Source organism: Oryza sativa, chromosome 6 (assembly GCF_034140825.1).
Source record: "Oryza sativa Japonica Group chromosome 6, ASM3414082v1".
Classification (NCBI taxonomy): Eukaryota; Viridiplantae; Streptophyta; class Magnoliopsida; order Poales; family Poaceae; genus Oryza; species Oryza sativa.
The window spans coordinates 10,013,850-10,034,386 of record NC_089040.1 but is presented as its reverse complement, the minus strand read 5'-3'; the positions used below and the strand labels follow the sequence as shown (position 1 = coordinate 10,034,386).

Sequence of the window (20,537 nt, the reverse complement as noted above, 5' to 3'; positions counted from 1 at the left end):
CTCCAAATTATAAATCTGTGCTGGATTTGAAGTTTGTAAGTTAAATTACAGTGGTTTTAAATTTTACATTTTATATCCTATAAAGAACAAAATGATCCATCTGAAATAGTATTAATGTAATCACAACTTCAGATCATGAAATTTTGGAACTAAGAATACTCAGATAAAGAGGGTGATGGCAGATGCAGTACGTTTCTTGTGTGAGAGGGTGGCGGTTGAGAGAGCTAGCTGATTGGTTTTGATGGGAGGACCTCAGGTAGAGTGCATAGATGAAAGAAGCTGGTGAACTATGATTTTTTTTAGTTATCATCAGGGGTTGTCCTACAATAGATAGGTGGACAAAAATGTCAGGCTTGGCTCGAAAGTTAAACAAGTCTATCTAAGGGTGCAAACGGATAACCCGTAAACCTATATATAATAGTACAAACAAGCGGATAGCCTATCGAGTAACCTAATTATTTGTACTATAATTAAGTTTACGGGTCTGCCCACTTAAATCCCTATCTCTATCTCAATTCAGTGGGAGACAAAGCCCATAATACTCCAATTCCAAACGAATATCCAAACAGCAGGAAAAAAATAAAAATCCAAACCCCCAATTCTCAGCCCAATTCCTGCCCCCACAGCCCAACACGCCTGTGGCTTCCGACCGAAGCCCATCCTCTCGGCCCGGCCCACTGATGCCTACCTTGTACCCCAAGACGGGCTCCCATGTCCATCCCATCCCATCCCAAGCGAGGCCGCGCGGCCTCATCCCCCTCCTCCAAAACCCTAGCTAAATCACAGCCATTAGTCGATTAGCCCAAGCCACCCCCCTCGCCTGAGTGCGTGCGCCCGCGGCCGCGCCTCCGCCTCTCGCTCTCTCCTCCCCTCCCGATGGCGCTCCAGCTCCGCCGCCTCATCCCGCACCGCTACGCCGGCCACGCCGCCTCCCTCGCCCTGCCGCCGCCGCCGGGGGCGCCTACGGCCATGGTAAGTGCCCCCATCCTCTTCTACCCCTTTGATTTTTTGGCTGTAAGGACAGGAATTGATGTAATGCTAAATATCTAGACCTTCCCAACGTTCAATGGTACACCCTTTTTTTTGTTTTTTTAATATATATATGATGACGCCGTTGACTTATGTTATACCCTTTAACCATTCATCTTATTCAAATTTTTTTGGTTAGAAATCTTAAGAATGTAAGTATTGCTTAAATCAAGCCACAACAAAACAAAACAAAATATATATCTAGTTGAATTTTTTGAATAAGACGAGTGGTCAAATATGAAATAAAATGTTAATGGCGGCATATGTTAAAAAACAAAGGTAGCATCTAGCTACACTGGAATCTTCCTCCATGGTATATTACTAAAGTTGCGGTATATCGGTGTCATAAAACTATTTGGAACGTATCAAAGAATTCTGCTTCTGTGTCGCACTTGTGATTATGCCTATGCCATTCAGAGTTTTGCTTGTTCTCTAAATGTTGGCTACGTGCTACCTTTTCAGCTTCAATTTGGTGTATCTCAGAGATGTTCTTACAACTTTATGCCTTATTCATTAAGTAATAATTCATCAAGGCAGCTGTCTTCAATCGGCTCCCGTCTTCCCCTGCAGCTCAAAAGTGGTGCCTTTTTTACTACTGGGCTCATGGGCAATCCTAATTTTGTAAGTCTGAGAGCTGCATATAGGCATGGGATTTCTTTGAGGGCGAACAATATTCGTAATTCACGGTCCTTTTTGACCCTGCGCAACACAAAGGTAACTTTTCCCATCAGAAACAAGTGCTTATTTGGTAATCCAAATATGCGAAAGGAAGATGGGAGTGTTGCACACAGTATGTTTCATAGATCTGAGAAAAGGAAAAGCACATTGGCTGCTTGTGGCACCATCACTGATGAGGCTTCAACATCAACTAGCAAACGCAGTAAGAGTGGTACTGGTACTAAAAAGACTACTACCCGGAGGAAAAGTCCAACAAGCAGAAAAAAGGAAGCTAGTGAAGATATGAAAGAAGAGAAGGCATCTACTAAGAAACAGAGGAAATCTGTTAAAACTAGTACAGCAGCAACAAAGAGCAGGAAAATTGGGGTCAACCAAGAAGAAAGCAAGTCTGACATTTCCAAATCAAAAAAGGCTGCCGATAGTTCTAAAGAGAAGAAGACATCAAGCAGGTCGAAGAAATCTTCAAAAGCGAAGGAATCTGCTGCTTCTAACGCGACAGCTAAAGCTGAGATTTGTACGATGACCTCTGTTAGTGAGCAGAAGCCACTTGTTCCTCTTTACCCTCCCACAGCTAAATCAGTTCTTGTTGTTGAATCAGTAACAAAAGCAAAAGTAATTCAAAAATACCTCGGGGACATGTATGAAGTGTTACCTAGTTATGGCCATGTGAGAGATTTAGCTGGAAGATCAAAATCTGTTCGTCCTGATGATGACTTCAGTATGGTGTGGGAGGTTCCTGCTGCTGCCTGGACACATCTTAAGAGCATAAGAACGGCGTTAAAAGGGTATGATAATGCAGTATGGTTAGCATTTTCAGTTTTTAACATGAAATACATGCTTGTTTGCCTCTTTTAATAATAAGGTGCTTCCAAACCATTGTCGCTACGGTTGTCTATCATTGTCATGTTCTGTGACCTTGAAATCTTGAATTGACATCATTAATCAATAGTAGCTGCCAATATTGGTGGTACACAGGCAGTACTTGCCGGGTAAACAATTGTCCTGAATAAAACTTACCCCCACAATCCACATTTTCAGTCACCACATTTCCACCACCCTTGTCCTGCTTTCCTGTTCCTTGACCCAGTTGGTCAGGTTCTAGTCACCATGCTCAAAATGTCTTCATACATACTCATTTTCACAAACACGAAGCACATTAAGGGACACAATTATTAGATGTTGACTAAGCCTTGTTATAAAGGTAAAGAAACACGCAATCACATACTTTTCGGGTAACATCAGTTGCATGTATGCTTCATAAGTTATATTAGAAGTTTGGCTCCAAAATGTCTTTTATCGTGAAATACCAAATACCAATATCACCATACTTAACTTTACCTTTTCTCTTTATATATGTCTTATGCTTATACTATAGATAACAGTATAAAATGTACATTTTCTTATTAGTTCAATATGTCTAGAGCAAGATTGACTTCTTTTGCTATGCGATATTAGCAAACTAATGGTTTTTTTTTGTTGTAAAAAAAAAGATTTGGAGGGAGAGACGTCCCTCCAAACATTATTTTAAGAATAACTTGTGAGTGTATTGGGGATTGAACACGGGACCTCGGGGTTGAAACCACACCCCCCTTGCCACTGCACTATTAAGTGCATCTCTCTCTTTTTTTTTGTTGTTATAATTGCTTTGTCCTTTTCCTTCTTCAGGGCAGAAAATTTGATTCTTGCGTCTGATCCTGACCGTGAAGGTGAAGCAATTGCTTGGCACATCAAAGAAATGCTCGAACAGCAAGACGCATTGGGTTCAAAAGTTACTGTTGCAAGAGTTGTCTTTCATGAAATAACAGAGGATGCTGTTAAAAAGGCTTTAATATCTCCAAGATATATTGATATGGACCTAGTGAATGCCTATCTAGCACGCCGTTCCCTTGATTATTTGATTGGGTTTGGCATATCACCACTGTTATGGAGGAAGCTACCTGGTTGCCAGTCAGCTGGACGAGTCCAATCTGCGGCATTGGCTCTTGTGTGTGATCGAGAGGCTGAAATAGAACAGTTTGATCCGCAGGAGTACTGGACTGTTGATACGGACTTCAAAACCCAACATTCTGGCCCTTCAAATGGCCTTAACCTTCAATCCCGGATAAAGCATCTTAATTCAAAAAAGTTGGATCAGCTTTCTATACGCTCTCAAGAAGAAGCACACAATATAGAAAAGAGGATTTATTCATCCCAATTTGAAGTAACAGGAATTAAGAGAAGTAAAATTAACAAGAATCCTCCTATGCCATATATAACATCCAGCCTTCAGCAGGACGCAGCAAACAAACTACATTTTAGTGCTGGGTATACCATGAAGGTTGTTAGTTAAATCTTAAATGCGTATATGAGATTTCCTACTGACCTATTATAGTAATGCAATTTAGATATAGCTATCTGTTCGCTCACATAGTTCAATGTGATTGCAGGTAGCCCAAAAGCTCTATGAGGGGATTAACCTTTCCTCTGAGGAAGCAACTGGGTTAATTACATACATCCGAACAGATGGTTTTCATGTAGGTGTCATCCTACCTTTCCTTTACGATCAAATCAGCATTGTCTAGTATCGATAGCATAAATATTAATCTGGTCCCATATCCATGGTTATGGGTTAAAATGGTCATCCACATTAAAATATCAATTTCCTCCCACTATATATAAAAGCACGCGTGATTACCTTTTGAGATTATAAGGTATAAACTATAAAGCATTACGCCATGCTGCTCTTCTATACTTATACCAAATACTTTCTGCCACGAAACTAATTTTCCAGTGCCTAAAAGACTCTTCCATTGGTGCAGCAGATCATTTTGGCATGCCATGCCGAAATACTTGTGTTATTGTAACAGTTAATGCCATTGAAAGAATCCTGACAATGAGACTGAGGGAGTCTAGGAGATAGGAGGCAGTGTTTATTCTCTAAGAGCGTAGGGACGTTGTTCTGTCTTCATTGTCAGTGGTATCAAAGTGCTAGAGGGCAGTGCGTATTTCTGTGCTCAAGAGTGAGAGGTGGCATTGAGGAGGCTCTAGGTTTGTGGAGATAGGGTTGTTGCCTATGTAGCTATCCTGTGACAGCCTTGTTCAAAAGTAGGTTAATTTCTGTTGGGTGCAAAATATCAAAGTCCTAACATATGCATCAATGGCATGTCGATGTTGGAATTATTGTCTGACATGAAATGATGAATGCATAGCCTGCCTGGCATGTGAGCAGCTCAGCGCTGCACAGGCTACAATAATCGCTGCTCATGATAACAGGATTGTGGCAAATTCTATATTTGTAAGTGTGGTACACTCATGAAAAAAAGGTGATGCCATTGAGAAGAAGTATAATGAGGTCTTCATTAGTTTTTGCACTTCAGGCAGTGAGTAGATAAATTGTCTTTTTTACTTTTGTTTTTCATGTAGAGGATCAAGTTTGATCCTACGATCAAAGCATGCTAGCAGGGGGATACATTTGCAATTTCCTTAATGAAAAATCCACCATATCCGCAACATCTAATTCCCAGTCTGTAAATGGTAGCTCTAATGAGTTCTAACTCCTCTCTGGGGCAAACTATTTCATCCTAGTACTGCCTTCAAATTAGCGCTACTCATCGCCATTTTGATTCATGGATGCGTGAGTATGTACAGTAGCAATTCTAACTAGAATTCAATCATATGAAATATATCTATTCAATTATAATTATCTGATGCAATGGTTCATGAATGTATTATATGCACTATTCACTATCCCTTCATATCAGAATTCAGAAATTTCAGTCAATTACCGATTCAATAATTTCTTGAGGATCTGGTTTGTATGATGCTGTACTCCGATAGTCTGGAATTGTTGTCTTACTTGTATGATTCATGTTTTCCTTTGAAGATATCTGATGGAGCTGCAGAAGATATTCTTTCATTAGTGAAGCAAAGGTATGCTCTACTGGAACATCTAGTCAAGTGTTTTTTTTTTGTTTGTTGTTTAGGTGTGCTAATATCTACAGTTCCACTTCTAACATATTAGTTGTTGTAGTACTTAATAATTTGAATTCCTAGCTTCTCAATTCATGAGTGGGAATGTGCTCATTTCTCGTGGTTATTCATCGTTGTTTTAATGGCAACAAGTTTCTTTTTTTGCTGGGAACATTGTAGTTTAGGACTTATGTGATGGGTATATTACGAACCACTTTATTTCAATTCAAATCAAATAAATTAATGTTTACCTATTTGGTTGTTGCAAAGATACATTTGATTATATAGTCAGAAAAGTTATTGTTCTCTGCTTGCTGATTTGTAGTTTCACAACTTTTGGTTGCATAATTCATACCATCAGAGGAAAAATACCATGGCATATTTTTGTTTCAGTTATTTATCATTGAAATGTTACATTCTCTAGAAAAACACCGATCTATCACTATGTATTAGCTGATTGTACCATTGGGATATGGAGAGGGAATTGAAGCTTAAAAGGAACAATTCTCAAACTAGATACTCCATCTACTTTTGATAGGCATATTTCCAAATCTGAAAAATTTACCTTTGATAGGCATATTTCAATACAACCACCTATCCTCTTAATGACTTTCTCGGATTTAATGCGTGACTCTCCATTCTTCCACACAAGATTGGCTACATGGGCATCGAGAAATGTAAATATTAATGAATCGCTTGTTTACGAGGAATAACTAGTAGCATGTTTAAATGGATGATAAGTAGAATTACTTATCCTTGGTCATTGTGCCAAGATGAAATATGATTATAAAAAGTAGATGGAGGGAGTATTTCATTTCATTTAATGCTGATGTTGTCAAGTTTAATACCGGCAAAATCAGATCCAAGAGATAGAGGCATTCCAGTGGCGATTTAAGTAAAGATTTCTATATTTACCCAAACATATGTAAGAGATTATCTTCAACCATATCAAGATGCATGTAAAAGGAGAAATATCCAAAAGTTCATGCTTACGGTACACTTGACAAAAGGAACCCTCATGCCACTCCCACGTTCTATAGGAAATTTCCATGCTGTTACCACTGCAACCACGCTCAACCAAGTGAAATGACTGATGAGTAGAAATGCCTGAGATGGATAAGCCTACTAGAGGAATTATAGAATGGGGGATGAGATTAGCTGATGTTAGCTAGTGAGAAATCAATGTACCATGGGCATGGAGGAAGCAGTGGGATGCACCATGTGGAATTGATGGTTATTATTACAAAATGGAGAATTGATGCATGTGAGGTAGGGGCTTAAGGGTCACAATTAAGGCTGTATTCTGCTGTTTAGGTTGGGAACTAATCCCATGCACATGCAAAACGGCGCGACTTATTAGCGCATGGTTAATTAAGTATTAGCTATTTTTTAAATGGATTAATATGATTTTTTAAAACAACTGTTCTATAGATCTTTTTTTTTTGCAAAAAACACACTGTTAGCAGTTTGGGAAGCGTGCGCACAAAAAACGAGGGAGGAGAGTTGGGATCATTGGCTGCCGAACACAGCCTAAGTTTTCAACTAAATGTGAGAGAGTGGTATCTTTCTAAATTTTGTGCCCTTTTGGTAGTACATAAGCGAACAAAAGTTCTTTAATTTGAACTGGACATCACTGGATGGTGAATGCTAAACGGGCTAGTCTCATGCAATCATTATTTTGATAGTTTACCTTTTTAATCAACTTTATGTGTTCCATCATGTCATTTGCAATCTTCATTCTTCTTCTTTTTAAGGTATGGTGAGGAATATGCTTCAGAGGGCATTAGAAAATACTTCAAGAAGGTGAAAAATGCTCAAGAAGCGCATGAAGCCATAAGGCCGACCAGCATAAGGAGGTTGCCATGTAATGAAATCTACCTGCACTTCTTTACAAATTATTGCGTTCTATTGATTACAGATGCTGCATTACATCTAGCAACTTCATTTCATTATCTAAAAAAAATCTAGCAACTTCATTTGGTTTCAGACTTGATTTAGTATATACCTATTGCCTTGTGGAGATCACAATGTAAATATTTAATTAATTATTGTATATAAATGACCAAATTTGTTGTGTACCAAACATGGTTATAAAAAAGGGTATTGGAGATCTCTTATGTACTAGTCGCCTCTAATTTTCCAGATTTCATAGGTGGCCAATATTTTGTCACTTCCTGTCGAAAACTTTGAATGTCACACTAAATGTTAGTATACAGAAAATTTGAAGTATTGTGCTTTTCTTACTTATTTGTCCTTCTTGGATTTTTAATTGTTTGAATGACTTTCAGTAGTTACAATATTTTGATGTACTTTCAGGGAAGTAACAAATGCCTACTACTCTACTACATAGATCGTACTAGCAACCTGTTGAAAAATTAGAAATATGAATAGAACTTATATAAGTTAGTGCACATCAGACTTAAAAGATCAACAAACTACCATTTTGCTTTGTACCAATATACATGTTTCATGTTTATCTTTCAAATTGGTATGTTTGATGGTATAGCTGGCAGTAAAGCTTTTATGAATTTGTGCATATCGCACTTAAACATATCAACATAACTAATATTTTCTTTGGTATGTGGTGTATGAATGTTTTAATTGTTGTCTGTTAAAAGTGTACTGTATAATTTAGTGCATAATAGAACTGTTCTTTGCAGTACTATGTCTCCCACTATTCAACATCTAACATTTCCTTGCTTGTTTTACAAACAGCCTCATATACAGTTTTACTAAATTTTGCACTTTAGACCATCTTTGCTTCATTTAGGGAGAAATGTTTTTCCATTTGCTGCAAATATATTTTCACCCGAGGTCGGCATCTTCTGTACGATTAAAAAAGTGCCTGAAGGATGAATTTTGTTAATTTACAAAGTTATTATGGGTTGCCAAAAATAAACTTTGGTCTTGTTTGAATTCTGCAGACTATTTAGTTCTTTGTATAAGTTTCTGTCTTTTGACATAGTTGTGTTGTAAAATCCCTTACAGCATCTTTGGTCGGAGCACTTGATGATGATTCTTTGAAACTGTATACTCTAATATGGAAAAGAACTATGGCTTGCCAGATGGAAGCTTCTAGAACTGATATGGTTTGCACTTTCCCCTCATTTTATCTACGGCTATTTACTACTGATATTCCTTTTACATGTTGCTTTTCTGATTATGGATTGTTTTCTTACTATAGAAAGCATGGTTTAGATTTATTTGACCAAATGCATTCAATCACCTAATGATTCCTCAAGAAGAAGAAAACAATGAAGTAAATTGGGTGGTATTATATATAGTAGGCTACTCTACGAAATTCCACCCAAGAAACAGTTGATTGGAGAAGCTGTAAGCTTCTGCGACTAATATAAATTGTCAAAATGTGTCAAGTATTCGTGAATGTATGAATTCTTCTTTTGGGTTCTATCCTAAATGTTTCACAAAGACATGTCATCAAATAAAAAACATTGGTAACCAAGCAAATTTATTCCTTTCATAGATGAGTGTTTCATTTCTGTGACTAAGCTTTGCATAATTCTGGTTGAATGTATCCATATTTCTTATGAGTAATTGGTCTTCTATTTAATAATAGCCAATTTGCTTTATGAACTGCTGACAAGCACTTCGAAGAGGCCAGATACAGTGGCAGGGCATGCCTTTGTGCTAAATATAATATGTTGGTGTTGTAATACAGAAGTGGGATCCATTTTCCCTAGCATGTATTATGCCAAATTCTCTGGATATCTTTTGGTGTGGATGTATGCAGTTTTTCAATATCTAAAAGATTCAATCAAAGTTCATGTTTAGAGTATGACCTCTTATAATTGTATTGTAGATTCAAGTTGATATTGGTAATTCTGAAGGAGACATGATTTTTCATTCATCTGCATCAAGGCTTGACTTCAAGGGATACCAAGCTGTATATGATGTAAGTTGTAGACTTTTTCTATCCATGCTTGTCACATCCTGTGTACATTCAGAAAATCCTGTATAGTTTACTTGTCTTTGCCTAGGTTTGGCTTTATCCTGCCTCAACTTTATAAGGAAATATGTTGAATTCTTTTACTGTGGCCTTCCACTCTTTTAAGCTATTTCTCTCAGTGCATCAGTGGCTTCATGGTATGTTCCATCTATTGAATGATATATTGACCATATTGTGTCATTGTGCAAGGGATGATTACATCATTGCTAGATGACTTTACCATATTTGCAGTATTGTTTCTTTTTATATGTATGCCTATATGGACCATGTGACATCCTGGGACAACTTGGATAAGTCCTAGGCTTAGGCTGATGTGGACCCTAGTTTTTTCTTTTTTTAAAAAAAGAGTTATATTATCTGTCATATGCGCTGCTAAGCTAGAATTGGATACACACATCTGAGTATCTGACTAGGTGATCCTATATTTTCTTTTGATTCTGCCATTTTTATGTTTCCTAAATCCTAATTCTATTATGAGTAATTGATACATGAAATTGCCAATTTTGTAGAACATACGAGATTGTGCCATGGTGCTACCTCCATTTTAATTATCTAGAGAGCTTCTATTTGAGCATTCTATCTTCACTGAGATGCATGGATCTGTCCTGATTATCATTATGTTTAATATTCTATTAAGAAAATATGTTACCTTTGGAGATCTAACGATCAGTACTTACGTTTCTATTAAGAACTCTGTGCCTAGTGTTCAGTTTAGCTTGCTTAACTCAGTAACGGGAAAATTTGCTATCCTTTTAGGACACTGAAGCAAGTCCTTCCAGTTACAATTCTGAGGTTGATGCTGTTCACCAGGATAACTTTGAGGCCTTGTCCAAATTAGAGGTCAGCAGCTGTCAAATTACCTGAACTATGCACTTCCTATATGACCTATTTTTTATGCTAATGTGCACTGTTGTCTGTCTTTCAACTATATAAGCATGTTACTGTTGCATTTCTTTTTCTCAGGTTAAGGACTTGGTGTCTCCAGTTAACGTTCATCTTTCACAGCACTTTACTAAACCTCCATCACGTTATTCTGAGAGTGCATTGGTCAGTAATAACCTATATGTTGGTTTTTTATCTGTTCATTCTGGGCATTTCCATGCTTGGTATAGAAATATATTTCCTTTTTATCAGATATATTTAAGAATGTATCATTTTTTCCTTGGTATTTGCAGATTAAAAAGCTAGAAGAACTTGGAATTGGAAGGCCATCCACATATGCATCTATAATGAAAGTATTGCAGGTGCCATATTGCTAAGATCTACTCTGTTATCTCCAGAACTATATCTCATTGAACACACTAATATGCGCATACAGCATGTTTTTTCTGGGTTGCTCATGTAGCTACTCCTGTAGTGATGCATAAACCATGAAATGCAATACAGACCATCTGGTAACTGTAGGACTTTAATGGACGTACATCACCCTGGACCTTTCGAATCCATTGGAAGTTTTTTTTTTTCATGGTCTCTAACGTGGGGTATTGGGGTCAGTTTATATGTTGGTCATCCTGGGCATTAAGCTCTGGGACTGGAATGTTGATGTCAATTGTAGTTCACTGCCATGTAAATTGTTGATCGGGCTTTAGAGTTCATTGTAACATAAGATAAGATCTGAATCTAGAAATCAAGGAGGTACTGTAGCTAAGGTGTTACATGGGTGCTAGGTCATCTAATATATGGCCGTAAATAAGGTAAGGCTAAGGAAACATCTCAGCCCCAAGAATCCATCATCCAACTTGGATTGACAGGGATTGAATGGGATCCAATCCCATCCCATCCCATCCCTGGGCAAGTTAGCAAACATACAGATTTTGTCAAGTGTACATGCAGAAATGTTTGTCTTTTATTGGGGTCAAATGTTAGCAATGGATCAAGCAGGCCTACTTTGCTATTTGTAAGATGATGAAAATTATTTTGTGTTTTTGTAGAACACATGGACAAAATAAACAGTTGCAAAGTTCCAGGATCTTGCATCATTATTATAATTAGCAATGATTCAAGCCACATGGATAACAGTGTTTACCTGTTGCTTTTCAGGATCGTAAATATGTGACAATAAAAAGTCGGGTTCTACACCCTGAATTTCGTGGTCGGATGGTATAGTTCCTGATGTTAACCTTCCTTTTAGCCTTATTTGGCAATAAATCTATAATCCTTATCACATTTATTTTTCATTATATTGGTTTAAATAAAGACAATATGTCCTTATATCATATAATCCATTACGCAGAAGTGTAATTTTTGTAAGGAAATTACATATTAGCCCCTAAACTTGTCAAGTTTTCTAAACTTCAATAGTTAAACTGTTCAAACTTCAATCCCCAATCATGTTGTTATAGTAGGCAATGGTGCATTTATGTGGCATCTAGCATTCTAGCTAGCAATTATATGAATTGAATAGAGCCCAAACATCACCTTACAATGTCTTTCTGCTTGTGCTTGTGCTTCTGCCTTCGTAACTATCCACAAGACCAGCTTGTAGCAGAAACCATATCTGCACATTTCCAATGGCCAATCCTCACCCTTGTGGCTTCCGCTTCATCCTGTTCAACTACCTGCACTGTCTCGTGCCTTTTCTTCATGATGCCTCACATGGATGTGTAGGAGCACTGGTAGTAGTTCTATAGTGAGAGCTGCGCTTGTGAGCGTAGGCGCTACCCAGGACTAATAACAAGTAAAGTTGCCATCTACGGAGATTCCCTGATAGTGACACACTGCTGCTGCAGGTGATGGGTCCCTTTTAAACACCCGCAGCAGCATGCTAGACTCAGGACTCTGCTGCCTCATCTGGCTGTCACTGTTCTGTGAGCTCTTTGCTGCCACCTGGCTGACAACGACCCTTTACATCCCCCATTTCGCTGCTTTTATTTTCTTAACATGGTTGGTCCCACAAGTGAAGGATGATTTGCATGTCACGTGTGATGAAACATACACGTAACCACACAATCTCAATCTCAAAAGCAGTGCCATGTCAAACAAAGCCTGGGTGGATTAGGTTGTAAGGGATGTTTTATCTATTTTGATCAATCAAGGATGCAAAATAGGCATTTGTAATTCAGTGATGCAATCGCCACATGGATATTTTTCTCTATTTTCTCTTCCTATGTCATTTTTCTCAAGATGAGTAACTTGTGCATTCCATAGTTTATGTTTTCCTTTTGTATGTGATTCCATTCTTTCAGTTCCCACATCAATGTTTCTTCTGATAACTTTAATTAATTAAATTATTTCATTTCTTCTATTTTTGACAAATGTTCGGTACCATCTTCCTCAGGTCTCGGCGTTTCTTATGCATCATTTCTCTGAAGTTGCAGATCTCAGCTTTACTGCTAACATGGAGACTGAGGTAGTAAACAAATTTCAGTTTGTAGTTTATATATGCATCTTCTTTCCTATTTTTTGAGTTCGGAAACCAGCATAAGGCTGTGTTCTTTATCCTATTTTCCCAACTCACATACCTCATTTTCCACGCGCACGCTTTCCAAACTGCTAATGGTGCATTTTTTGCAAAAAGGTCTATACGAAAGTTGCTTTTAAAAATCATATTAATCCATTTTTTTTAAAAAAGCTATTACTTATTACTTAATTAATCATGCGCTAACGAGTCACTCCGTTTTGCGTTCGCGAGGGATTAGTTCCCAACACCAACACCTGAACACAGCCTAAGCTGGCTAGTTACTCCCACAGATGTGGGTCAATATGCTAAAATTAGAATTGCTTAGCTTGAAATATATAAACACAAAAAGAGGTTGGTCAATATCATAGGTCAGGCCTGTTGTTTCCACTGATGATGTTTTTTTCTTGTCATTTTGAATGAGGTATGCCAGTATATATGGATGTAAACGGTAGGATTCTTGTAACTTTTCCTATCACTCAAACTTCCACTGACATGGGTTGATCTGTGTGAAACCATATAAACTTCTTTTCCTATTCTTGTGAAGAGCTAGCCACCTAATGTGATAATGTTGTTATTGGTATAATAATCATATTAATACTCCTTTCCTGCTGCTTTAATAGCTAGATAATGTCTCTGCTGGATCAACTGAATGGAAGGGCCTTCTGAAAGACTTTTGGGAACGATTCAATAAATATTGCGGCGATGCTAGTCGCCTTGACGTCAGAAAGGTACTGCTTTATTCATTAGATACCTAGTATAATTTTGTTTACCCTTACAGGTAGAACGCAAATCACTCCTGATTTCTCATAAGGTGCAATTGCCTTTAAAGGTTCAAATTTTGTAATTTTGAAGTGACGATGGTTCTCTCTTTATAAGTTTACAGAGTCAAAAGTTGTGTCGTTAAATTCATATTTCAAATCACTTTCATTTGATCTTGGTGTTGTATTTTAATTTTGAGATATTTACCAAGTCAAAGTTAAACTGCGTCTCTAAAAATGAACAGGAGAGTAATATATCCTAGAGCAACAGTATTACAGCTTGCTCTAGTTACCATATGATGCATATAAGTTTATTTTTGCCACATGATCACATTGGCTTTTGTCAAGTCATAGCAACTGAATTAAGATACCAGACCCTTCTATTTTTGGGGGGAACATTCAAAAGCTATGCATGTATTTCCATTAGAGATAGAAAGTTGTACATCGTCGTCATACACGAGATAGCCAGCTGGTAAGGGAGTGGATTGGGCATGCAGGCCCTGGTCATCATCTTGGAAAGTTTTAAACCTAATGACCCTGCGGCTCTCCATGCCTGAAGCTCGTGCAGTGCTTCTGCGAGGACCTCGTGCATGAACAAACTCCTGTTCTCGTGCAAGATCGTATGATCCGTTGCCTCTGCTGATCCGGTGTTGATTCCATCAAATGATCTTTGTAGTTATTAAATACAAGGATTCTGGTTTCTATGGGTAGGATTTGTAACATGTAATCATTGCCTTAGGTTTCTTGAAACTTGCAAATCTCAATGTTTCTTCTTTGGCATAAGAAATGAGAAATGTTGGGCTACGAAATGAGAAATGAGACAAATTAGTCAGCCTGTAATAATCATTTTGATGCATCTTTATTCTAGTTATTAGCAAATGAAACTGTTGACATATAGATGTGCAATCCCTTGAGTATTGAGAACAATATTTGAGCTATCCACTTTGTTGCAGGTAGAAAGAATGCTTGAAGAAAAATTCGGTTCCATCCTCTTTTCTGACCTAGACAATGATAGTAGGATATGCCCTAGGTAATTCATGTCATCGCTCTCTAGAAGCTATTTTCTAGTAGAGAGTTAATATTTATCATATTGTGAAATCTACATGTTCATACTATATATTCTTCCGTCCCAAAGAATTGATTTCTAGCTATGCACCTGGAAAATAGCCAGAAATCAACTCTTTTTGGGACGGAAGGAGTACTACATATTAATATGGCATTGTTAACCGATAACTACAATGCCATCTTTAATCCTTATGCATAACGTGTGCTTAAAATGATTGCAATATCTGCAGTTGTTCTGAAGGAACCCTAAGATTCAAAGTTAGTAGGTATGGTGAGGGCTATTTCATAGGCTGTGATCGACATCCGAAATGCAAGTATGACCCTCTGTTCCTCTCTTAGAAATTATCAATTCATTGAGTATAATCACTGCTATTATCCATTTTAGCGCTGTTTATAAACTAATTCCAGCATTTCTCAATTATAATTGAGTACACATTGTGTAATTAAACTTGTAGGTACATTGCTCGCACGTTATCAGACGATGACGATGAAACTGAAGCATCTGATGAAACTCAAAGGACTTTCACACCTAGGTTACTTGGAGCGCTACCTGATTCTGATGAAAAGGTATATTTACTACGGCTATCCTGCTTTGTAATTTTGCATGTAACAAATATTTATGATATACTTTTGTTGCTTATTTTACAGGTGTTTTTGAAACAAGGTCCTTATGGCCACTACGTCCAGGTTGGAGAGGATAGAAAGGGAGTATCACCGAAAAGAGCTCCTCTTTCTGAGGTAACTTCCACTTTATCTGGTTTTAAACACAGTGCAACCCTGTCCTTAGCAATGATCTATCTTATTGACCTTTTCAAGAACTCAACCTTAGCTATGGCTACCCTTTATTTCAGGTGAAAGATATTGACTCTATCACTCTGAAAGATGCAATCGAGCTATTGCAGTATCCCAAAATTCTGGTATGTCTAACATTTTAGCTGTTCATTAGTACACGTTGATGAGTTGTCCCATGATGTTTTTGTTGTCTAACAGGGAAAACACCCTGATGATGATCTTCCTGTACTTATCACACATTCTAAAGCTGGATTTAGTATCAGACACAGGAGAACTCTTGCTTCCTTGCCAAAGGTATTTGTTGAATATTGTATCTGTTGAATGTTGATATCAGACACCATAATAACGAGCATAGAAACGAACAATGCATTGTTCATTCTTTTATGCTCGTTCTATTGTTTTGTTTTCATAAATTCTAATTGAAAACAATTGCAATTACTGACTTGCTTTTAAAAAAAAAAAATCTTTAGACTTGCATATTATTTTTTTCAAATTGAGTTTGTGTGCTTCCTTGTTTTGGTAAATTTGAGAAGTTCTTAAAAAAATGTATATGGCAGGGTCAATTTGAGAATTTCTTGAAAATTGTATATGACAGAGTGCTGACCCAAAGAAGATTACCCTCGAGCGTGCACTGAAGCTCTTGACTGGTAAAAACGTGAGAATGTTTGGTCGTCCTAAGGGAAAAACGAAGAAAGAGGCAGAACCCCTTGAATGGCATTAACTGAGCACCTGTTCCCAAAACCAAACTACAACTTGCACACTGCGGGCAAACAGTAAGAGCATTTGCCTTTATATCCATCTACAACAAAATTCATCATGGATCAGGATCAAGCTTGATGAGAAGTTGATGTTTGTTCTGTGCGCAAAATTGCCAATCCATACATGGCCAGCAATTGTTTCTGATCAGAGCCGAGGATCCGGGGTGTGACAACGCAGCTCGTCGACAGGTGCAGGAAACCTTTTTGTATGCATCATCTGTCTTGGTACAGCCACTGGAATCTCCATTTTGAGCAAGAGGTGGCATCTTGCTGCCATGATCACGGTCACGGCTCCCATCAATTTTCATTTTTGATTCTTTTATTAAATATTTTCTGCAGTTGTATAGAGCACAAAAAAACTTGCCAGATCATACACCCATAGCTTTTTTTTTTCTTTCAGTGGCAAGTGAACTCAAGCTGCATGCTAATGTCGTTACAAAGCAGTATGTGTTAACCACAAATTTTGCTTGTTCGCAAATGTATACCTTACTCTGTAGCCAGGGGGCATAGTAGCAAGTAACTAAAAAAAAGAATAATTGGTTTTCTTCGAGTTATAGTATCATCTGTTTATTTATCTTGGCGTTTGGCTCCCTCCTGTTGTATTGTCTGAATTATGTGTTAACACAATGGCTCCTGTTGTCTGATAAACAACCTGATGATGTGAGCGAGTCCGAGTTAATATGAGTGAGTAATGGGATTTGACATGCAAGCCGAAGGCAGAAAAAGAAGTTAAATATGAACGCAACATTTGGGAGCTTTGAATCGGTAATCAACTCTGGGAGAAATCAAACCGAGGAGCGAGTATTTGGGAGCTTTGAATAATCAACTCGGGAGAAATCAAACCGAGGAGCGAGTAGTAATAAACCTGTTGGGTGATGTACTACTACATGTTTTAATTTTTAAGCCCAACTTTGGCTGCCAATGTTTGGCATGATGATGCTTTTATTCCCAACAAACATGGGAAAGCCGCCATGCAGACCACTGTTTAAAATTAGTGATCAAAACTAAATTTGAAACGTTATCTTGTTGTGCAAAACAATGTATTTGTCACGATCGGCGAAATAAATATTGGATACAACTGACGAACGTCCTAAGGCCGCCGTGCACTGTAGTCTGTACTCTGTACACGTGAAGAAAATTAAAAAGCGTATCAAATGACATCCACTTTTTTTTTTTTTTTAAAAATACTACCTCTTCCCCAAAGTCCAAAAATAAGTATATATTTCTTATATTCAAATTTTGTTTCAAAATAAGTAAATCATGTAGTACTATTTATCCCATCAATCATATCTAATTTAAATTTCTCTTCATACATACATACATACATCAACTATCCACTCGCTACCTACCCTTCTCGTTCACTAGGGGGACCTAGGTAATTTTCTCTCCCTCTTAATTTCTCCCCTTACTTCTAAAACTACATTTATTTATATTGAGAGGGAGAGAATATTCAGGTGATGAGAGAGCTCTTGGTCCAAATGCCATATACTCTCTCCATCCCAAATTATAAAGCTTAATACTACCTCCGTCCCAAAATATAACAACTTTTGGCTATAAATCTGGACACATGGCTGTCCAGATTCATAGCTAAAAATGCTTATATTTTGGGACAGAGGGAGTAACTGATAATAAAAAACTAAGAAAAAACTTAATCACCTCCTCAGTTGGATCATGTCCATAGATGCAAGCAATGAGATTGAGGGTTTGATCGTAGAGGATTTAAAATAAACTAAATTTAAAATATCAAGAGGTGATAGTTAAGTTAATGTTTGTATGTATGCATGCACGTCTTATGTTATATTTTGAGATATGAGAAAAAATAGTTATGTCTAATATTTTAGGATGAAAGAAATAGGATAATATATGATAATGTGGAAAAGAGAGCAATGGGGAGAAAGAAAAAGAGCCACTGATCATGCAATGAGCAACCTTTACACAAACTGCTCCTAGATAGATGATAAGAGAAAGTGACCAATAGATTAAGTAAAAATAAATAATGGGATAAGTGTATTAGAGGCAATGTGTTGTATATGCTACTAGAAAATGATATGGATAAAATTAGAGGTGACCATCACCTCAACAAAACTTACTCTAATATGGTTAAGCACTAGAAGGCTGCTACTTGCCTTGGATAGAGATATTAGAATATTAGAATAAAACGATCGGTACAGAAAACATAAACAATAATCAGGATCTTTCATACAGTTTTGAAGTTGGAACCATATGAGATGATTAAAATTGTTTTCGCTTATCTATATTAGTAGCGAAGGAAGAACGAAAAAGGAGGAGGGTGTTCATGGCGGGACCGAGTACACAAGTACACAATAATGTTCTCTTAATATTATGATATTATGGGATGCTAGTGAGATCCAACAAGTCAACGTTTAAAAAAAATAATACATCCTCTATTTTTAAAATGTACGATATTGTTGACTTTTACCTAACGTTTGATTATTCATTTTATTTAAAAAATTATAAATATAATTTATTTTGGGGGTCACTTGTTTTACCATCAAATAAAATATAATATTAACCCATACCTTTACATATTCATACTATATTTTTTAATAATACGAACGGTTAAATATTGTGTAAAAAGTCAATGGTGTCATAATAAGAGTGAAGTGCACACACAAATTCTATATTTATGTAAATGGGTCATCTAAGTGCTTGAACTCTTAAACCCCTAAACTCGATTCAGTATCCATTAGGTGGTGTTTGGATCTAGGGACTTAACTTTAGTCTCTGTATTTAGACACTAATTTAGAGTATTAAATATAGACTACATACAAAACTAATTACATAAATGAAAGTTAATTTGCGAGATAAATTTTTTAAACCTAATTAATCCATAATTAGAGAATGTTTACTATAGCATCACATAGGCTAATCATGGATTAATTAGGCTCAATAGATTCGTCTCGCGAATTAGTCCAAAATTATGGATGAATTTTATTAATAGTCTATGTTTAATATTTATAATTAGTGTCCAAACATCCGATGTGATAGGGACTTAAAAGTCCCATCTAAGTCCCATTTAAATAGGGTCTTACTAATCCACACCAACCACGACATGATCTGAGTGCTGATATAGCGTGGTGACGATTAGGTGCGGACTCTGATGCAAGAATAATTCTGCAAAGAGCCCCTTCTAATTTCCCGAACAACACAACTAGATCCCGCTGGATTTTTTTAAATTTTAGTCCTTTTTAAAACTTATTTTATAAAAAAACCTCTAGAAAAACTTATTCTAGAAATGATTTTTTTTTTTGCCGGAGTGCCTGGCACCATCGTCCAACATAGCGGCGCCATCACCTCTAGTGTCCTCTGCGTGCTACCGTGACAATACGGGGGCCAGCCGATGCTAACGTGGCGCCCTCCTTCCGCCATATCAACGTCGGTTGGCCCCCATGGTGCCACGTTGGCATGTGGACAGCGTGAGAGGTGATGGCACCGCCTTATTAAACGACGGTACCAGGCACTCCGATGCGCAAAAAAGAATTTTTTTTAGAATTAGTTTTTCAGTGGTCATTTTGTAAAATAATTTTTTTTAAAATGACCAGGATCTGAATCCTCTCGGCTTCTTCGGCACAGTGGCAGAGAGGCGGGTGAGGCAAGGAGGTGATTTCTCCCCCTTGACAGCTTATGCTCTTGTCCCACTCGGTTGTTTGCGTCATGTCCATGGTGATGGTTTCTTGGGCTTTCGGGCTCTTGGCAATGCTGGACAGGTGAGAGTACTCCCAGCGATTTTTATATGGCTCGCGCCTAACATCGACCTACCCAATGCTCCACCCTTTATCTTTGTTCTCTAAAGGACAACCTAGAATTCATGCAATCAAAACTTAAAATCTTACATCATTGATTAATAAAATATATTAGAATTTAATATGTGAAACTATTTTACCAAATTATATTTTTGATATTATTATCTATACTACTTTAAAAGCCAATAACAATGGTGGTAGTGAGTCTGCCACCACCACCACCAACTTGACACGTGAGACCCAACAACACTAGCGAGAAGAGAAGTTTGTTAGGTCATAAGGTGCGGGGGTAGATGGCTGTTTAGGTTACGTACATGCAACACATAGGCCGAAGTGGCCCATCTGTTACATGCCACAAGATATTTTAGGGCTAAATTT

At 37.4% G+C, this 20,537-nt stretch overlaps 1 protein-coding gene across 4 annotated transcripts; it reads left to right on the top strand.

Moving 5' to 3' along the window:
* Positions 1–795: 795 nt before the first annotated feature.
* Positions 796–16,969, top strand: LOC9271035 (uncharacterized). 4 transcript variants are annotated; one of them, XR_001546995.3, is made up of 22 exons: positions 796–972; positions 1,492–2,492; positions 3,373–4,024; positions 4,134–4,220; positions 5,570–5,616; positions 7,410–7,519; positions 8,644–8,744; positions 9,476–9,568; positions 10,379–10,462; positions 10,586–10,669; positions 10,798–10,866; positions 11,663–11,722; positions 12,900–12,971; positions 13,643–13,750; positions 14,734–14,810; positions 15,076–15,159; positions 15,301–15,412; positions 15,494–15,583; positions 15,697–15,762; positions 15,836–15,931; positions 16,233–16,410; positions 16,528–16,969. XR_001546995.3 is itself a non-coding variant. In XM_066311803.1 (21 exons), the coding sequence occupies exons 1-21, from the start codon at positions 877–879 to the stop codon at positions 16,356–16,358; spliced, it is 3,207 nt and encodes a 1,068-aa protein (XP_066167900.1). In that variant the 5' UTR covers positions 796–876; the 3' UTR covers positions 16,359–16,969. The 4 variants fall into 4 exon arrangements, 3 of the variants coding, with proteins under 3 accessions (XP_066167900.1, XP_015644140.1, XP_015644141.1); XM_066311803.1 differs by having other exon boundaries at positions 1,600–2,492; positions 16,233–16,969; XM_015788654.3 differs by having other exon boundaries at positions 16,233–16,969.
* The last annotated feature ends 3,568 nt before the right edge of the window (positions 16,970–20,537 follow it).

What these genes read in the sequence shown, in the direction of transcription:
- LOC9271035 (XM_015788654.3), top strand. Translation starts at nt 877, where the DNA reads ATGGCGCTCCAGCTCCGCCGCCTCATCCCGCACCGCTACGCCGGCCAC. An exon ending in AAGCTTCTAGAACTGATATG is followed by an intron (nt 8,745 to 9,475) that starts GTTTGCACTTTC and finishes ATTGTATTGTAG; the next exon opens with ATTCAAGTTGATATTGGTAA. An exon ending in CTCTTGCTTCCTTGCCAAAG is followed by an intron (nt 15,932 to 16,232) that starts GTATTTGTTGAA and finishes TGTATATGACAG; the next exon opens with AGTGCTGACCCAAAGAAGAT.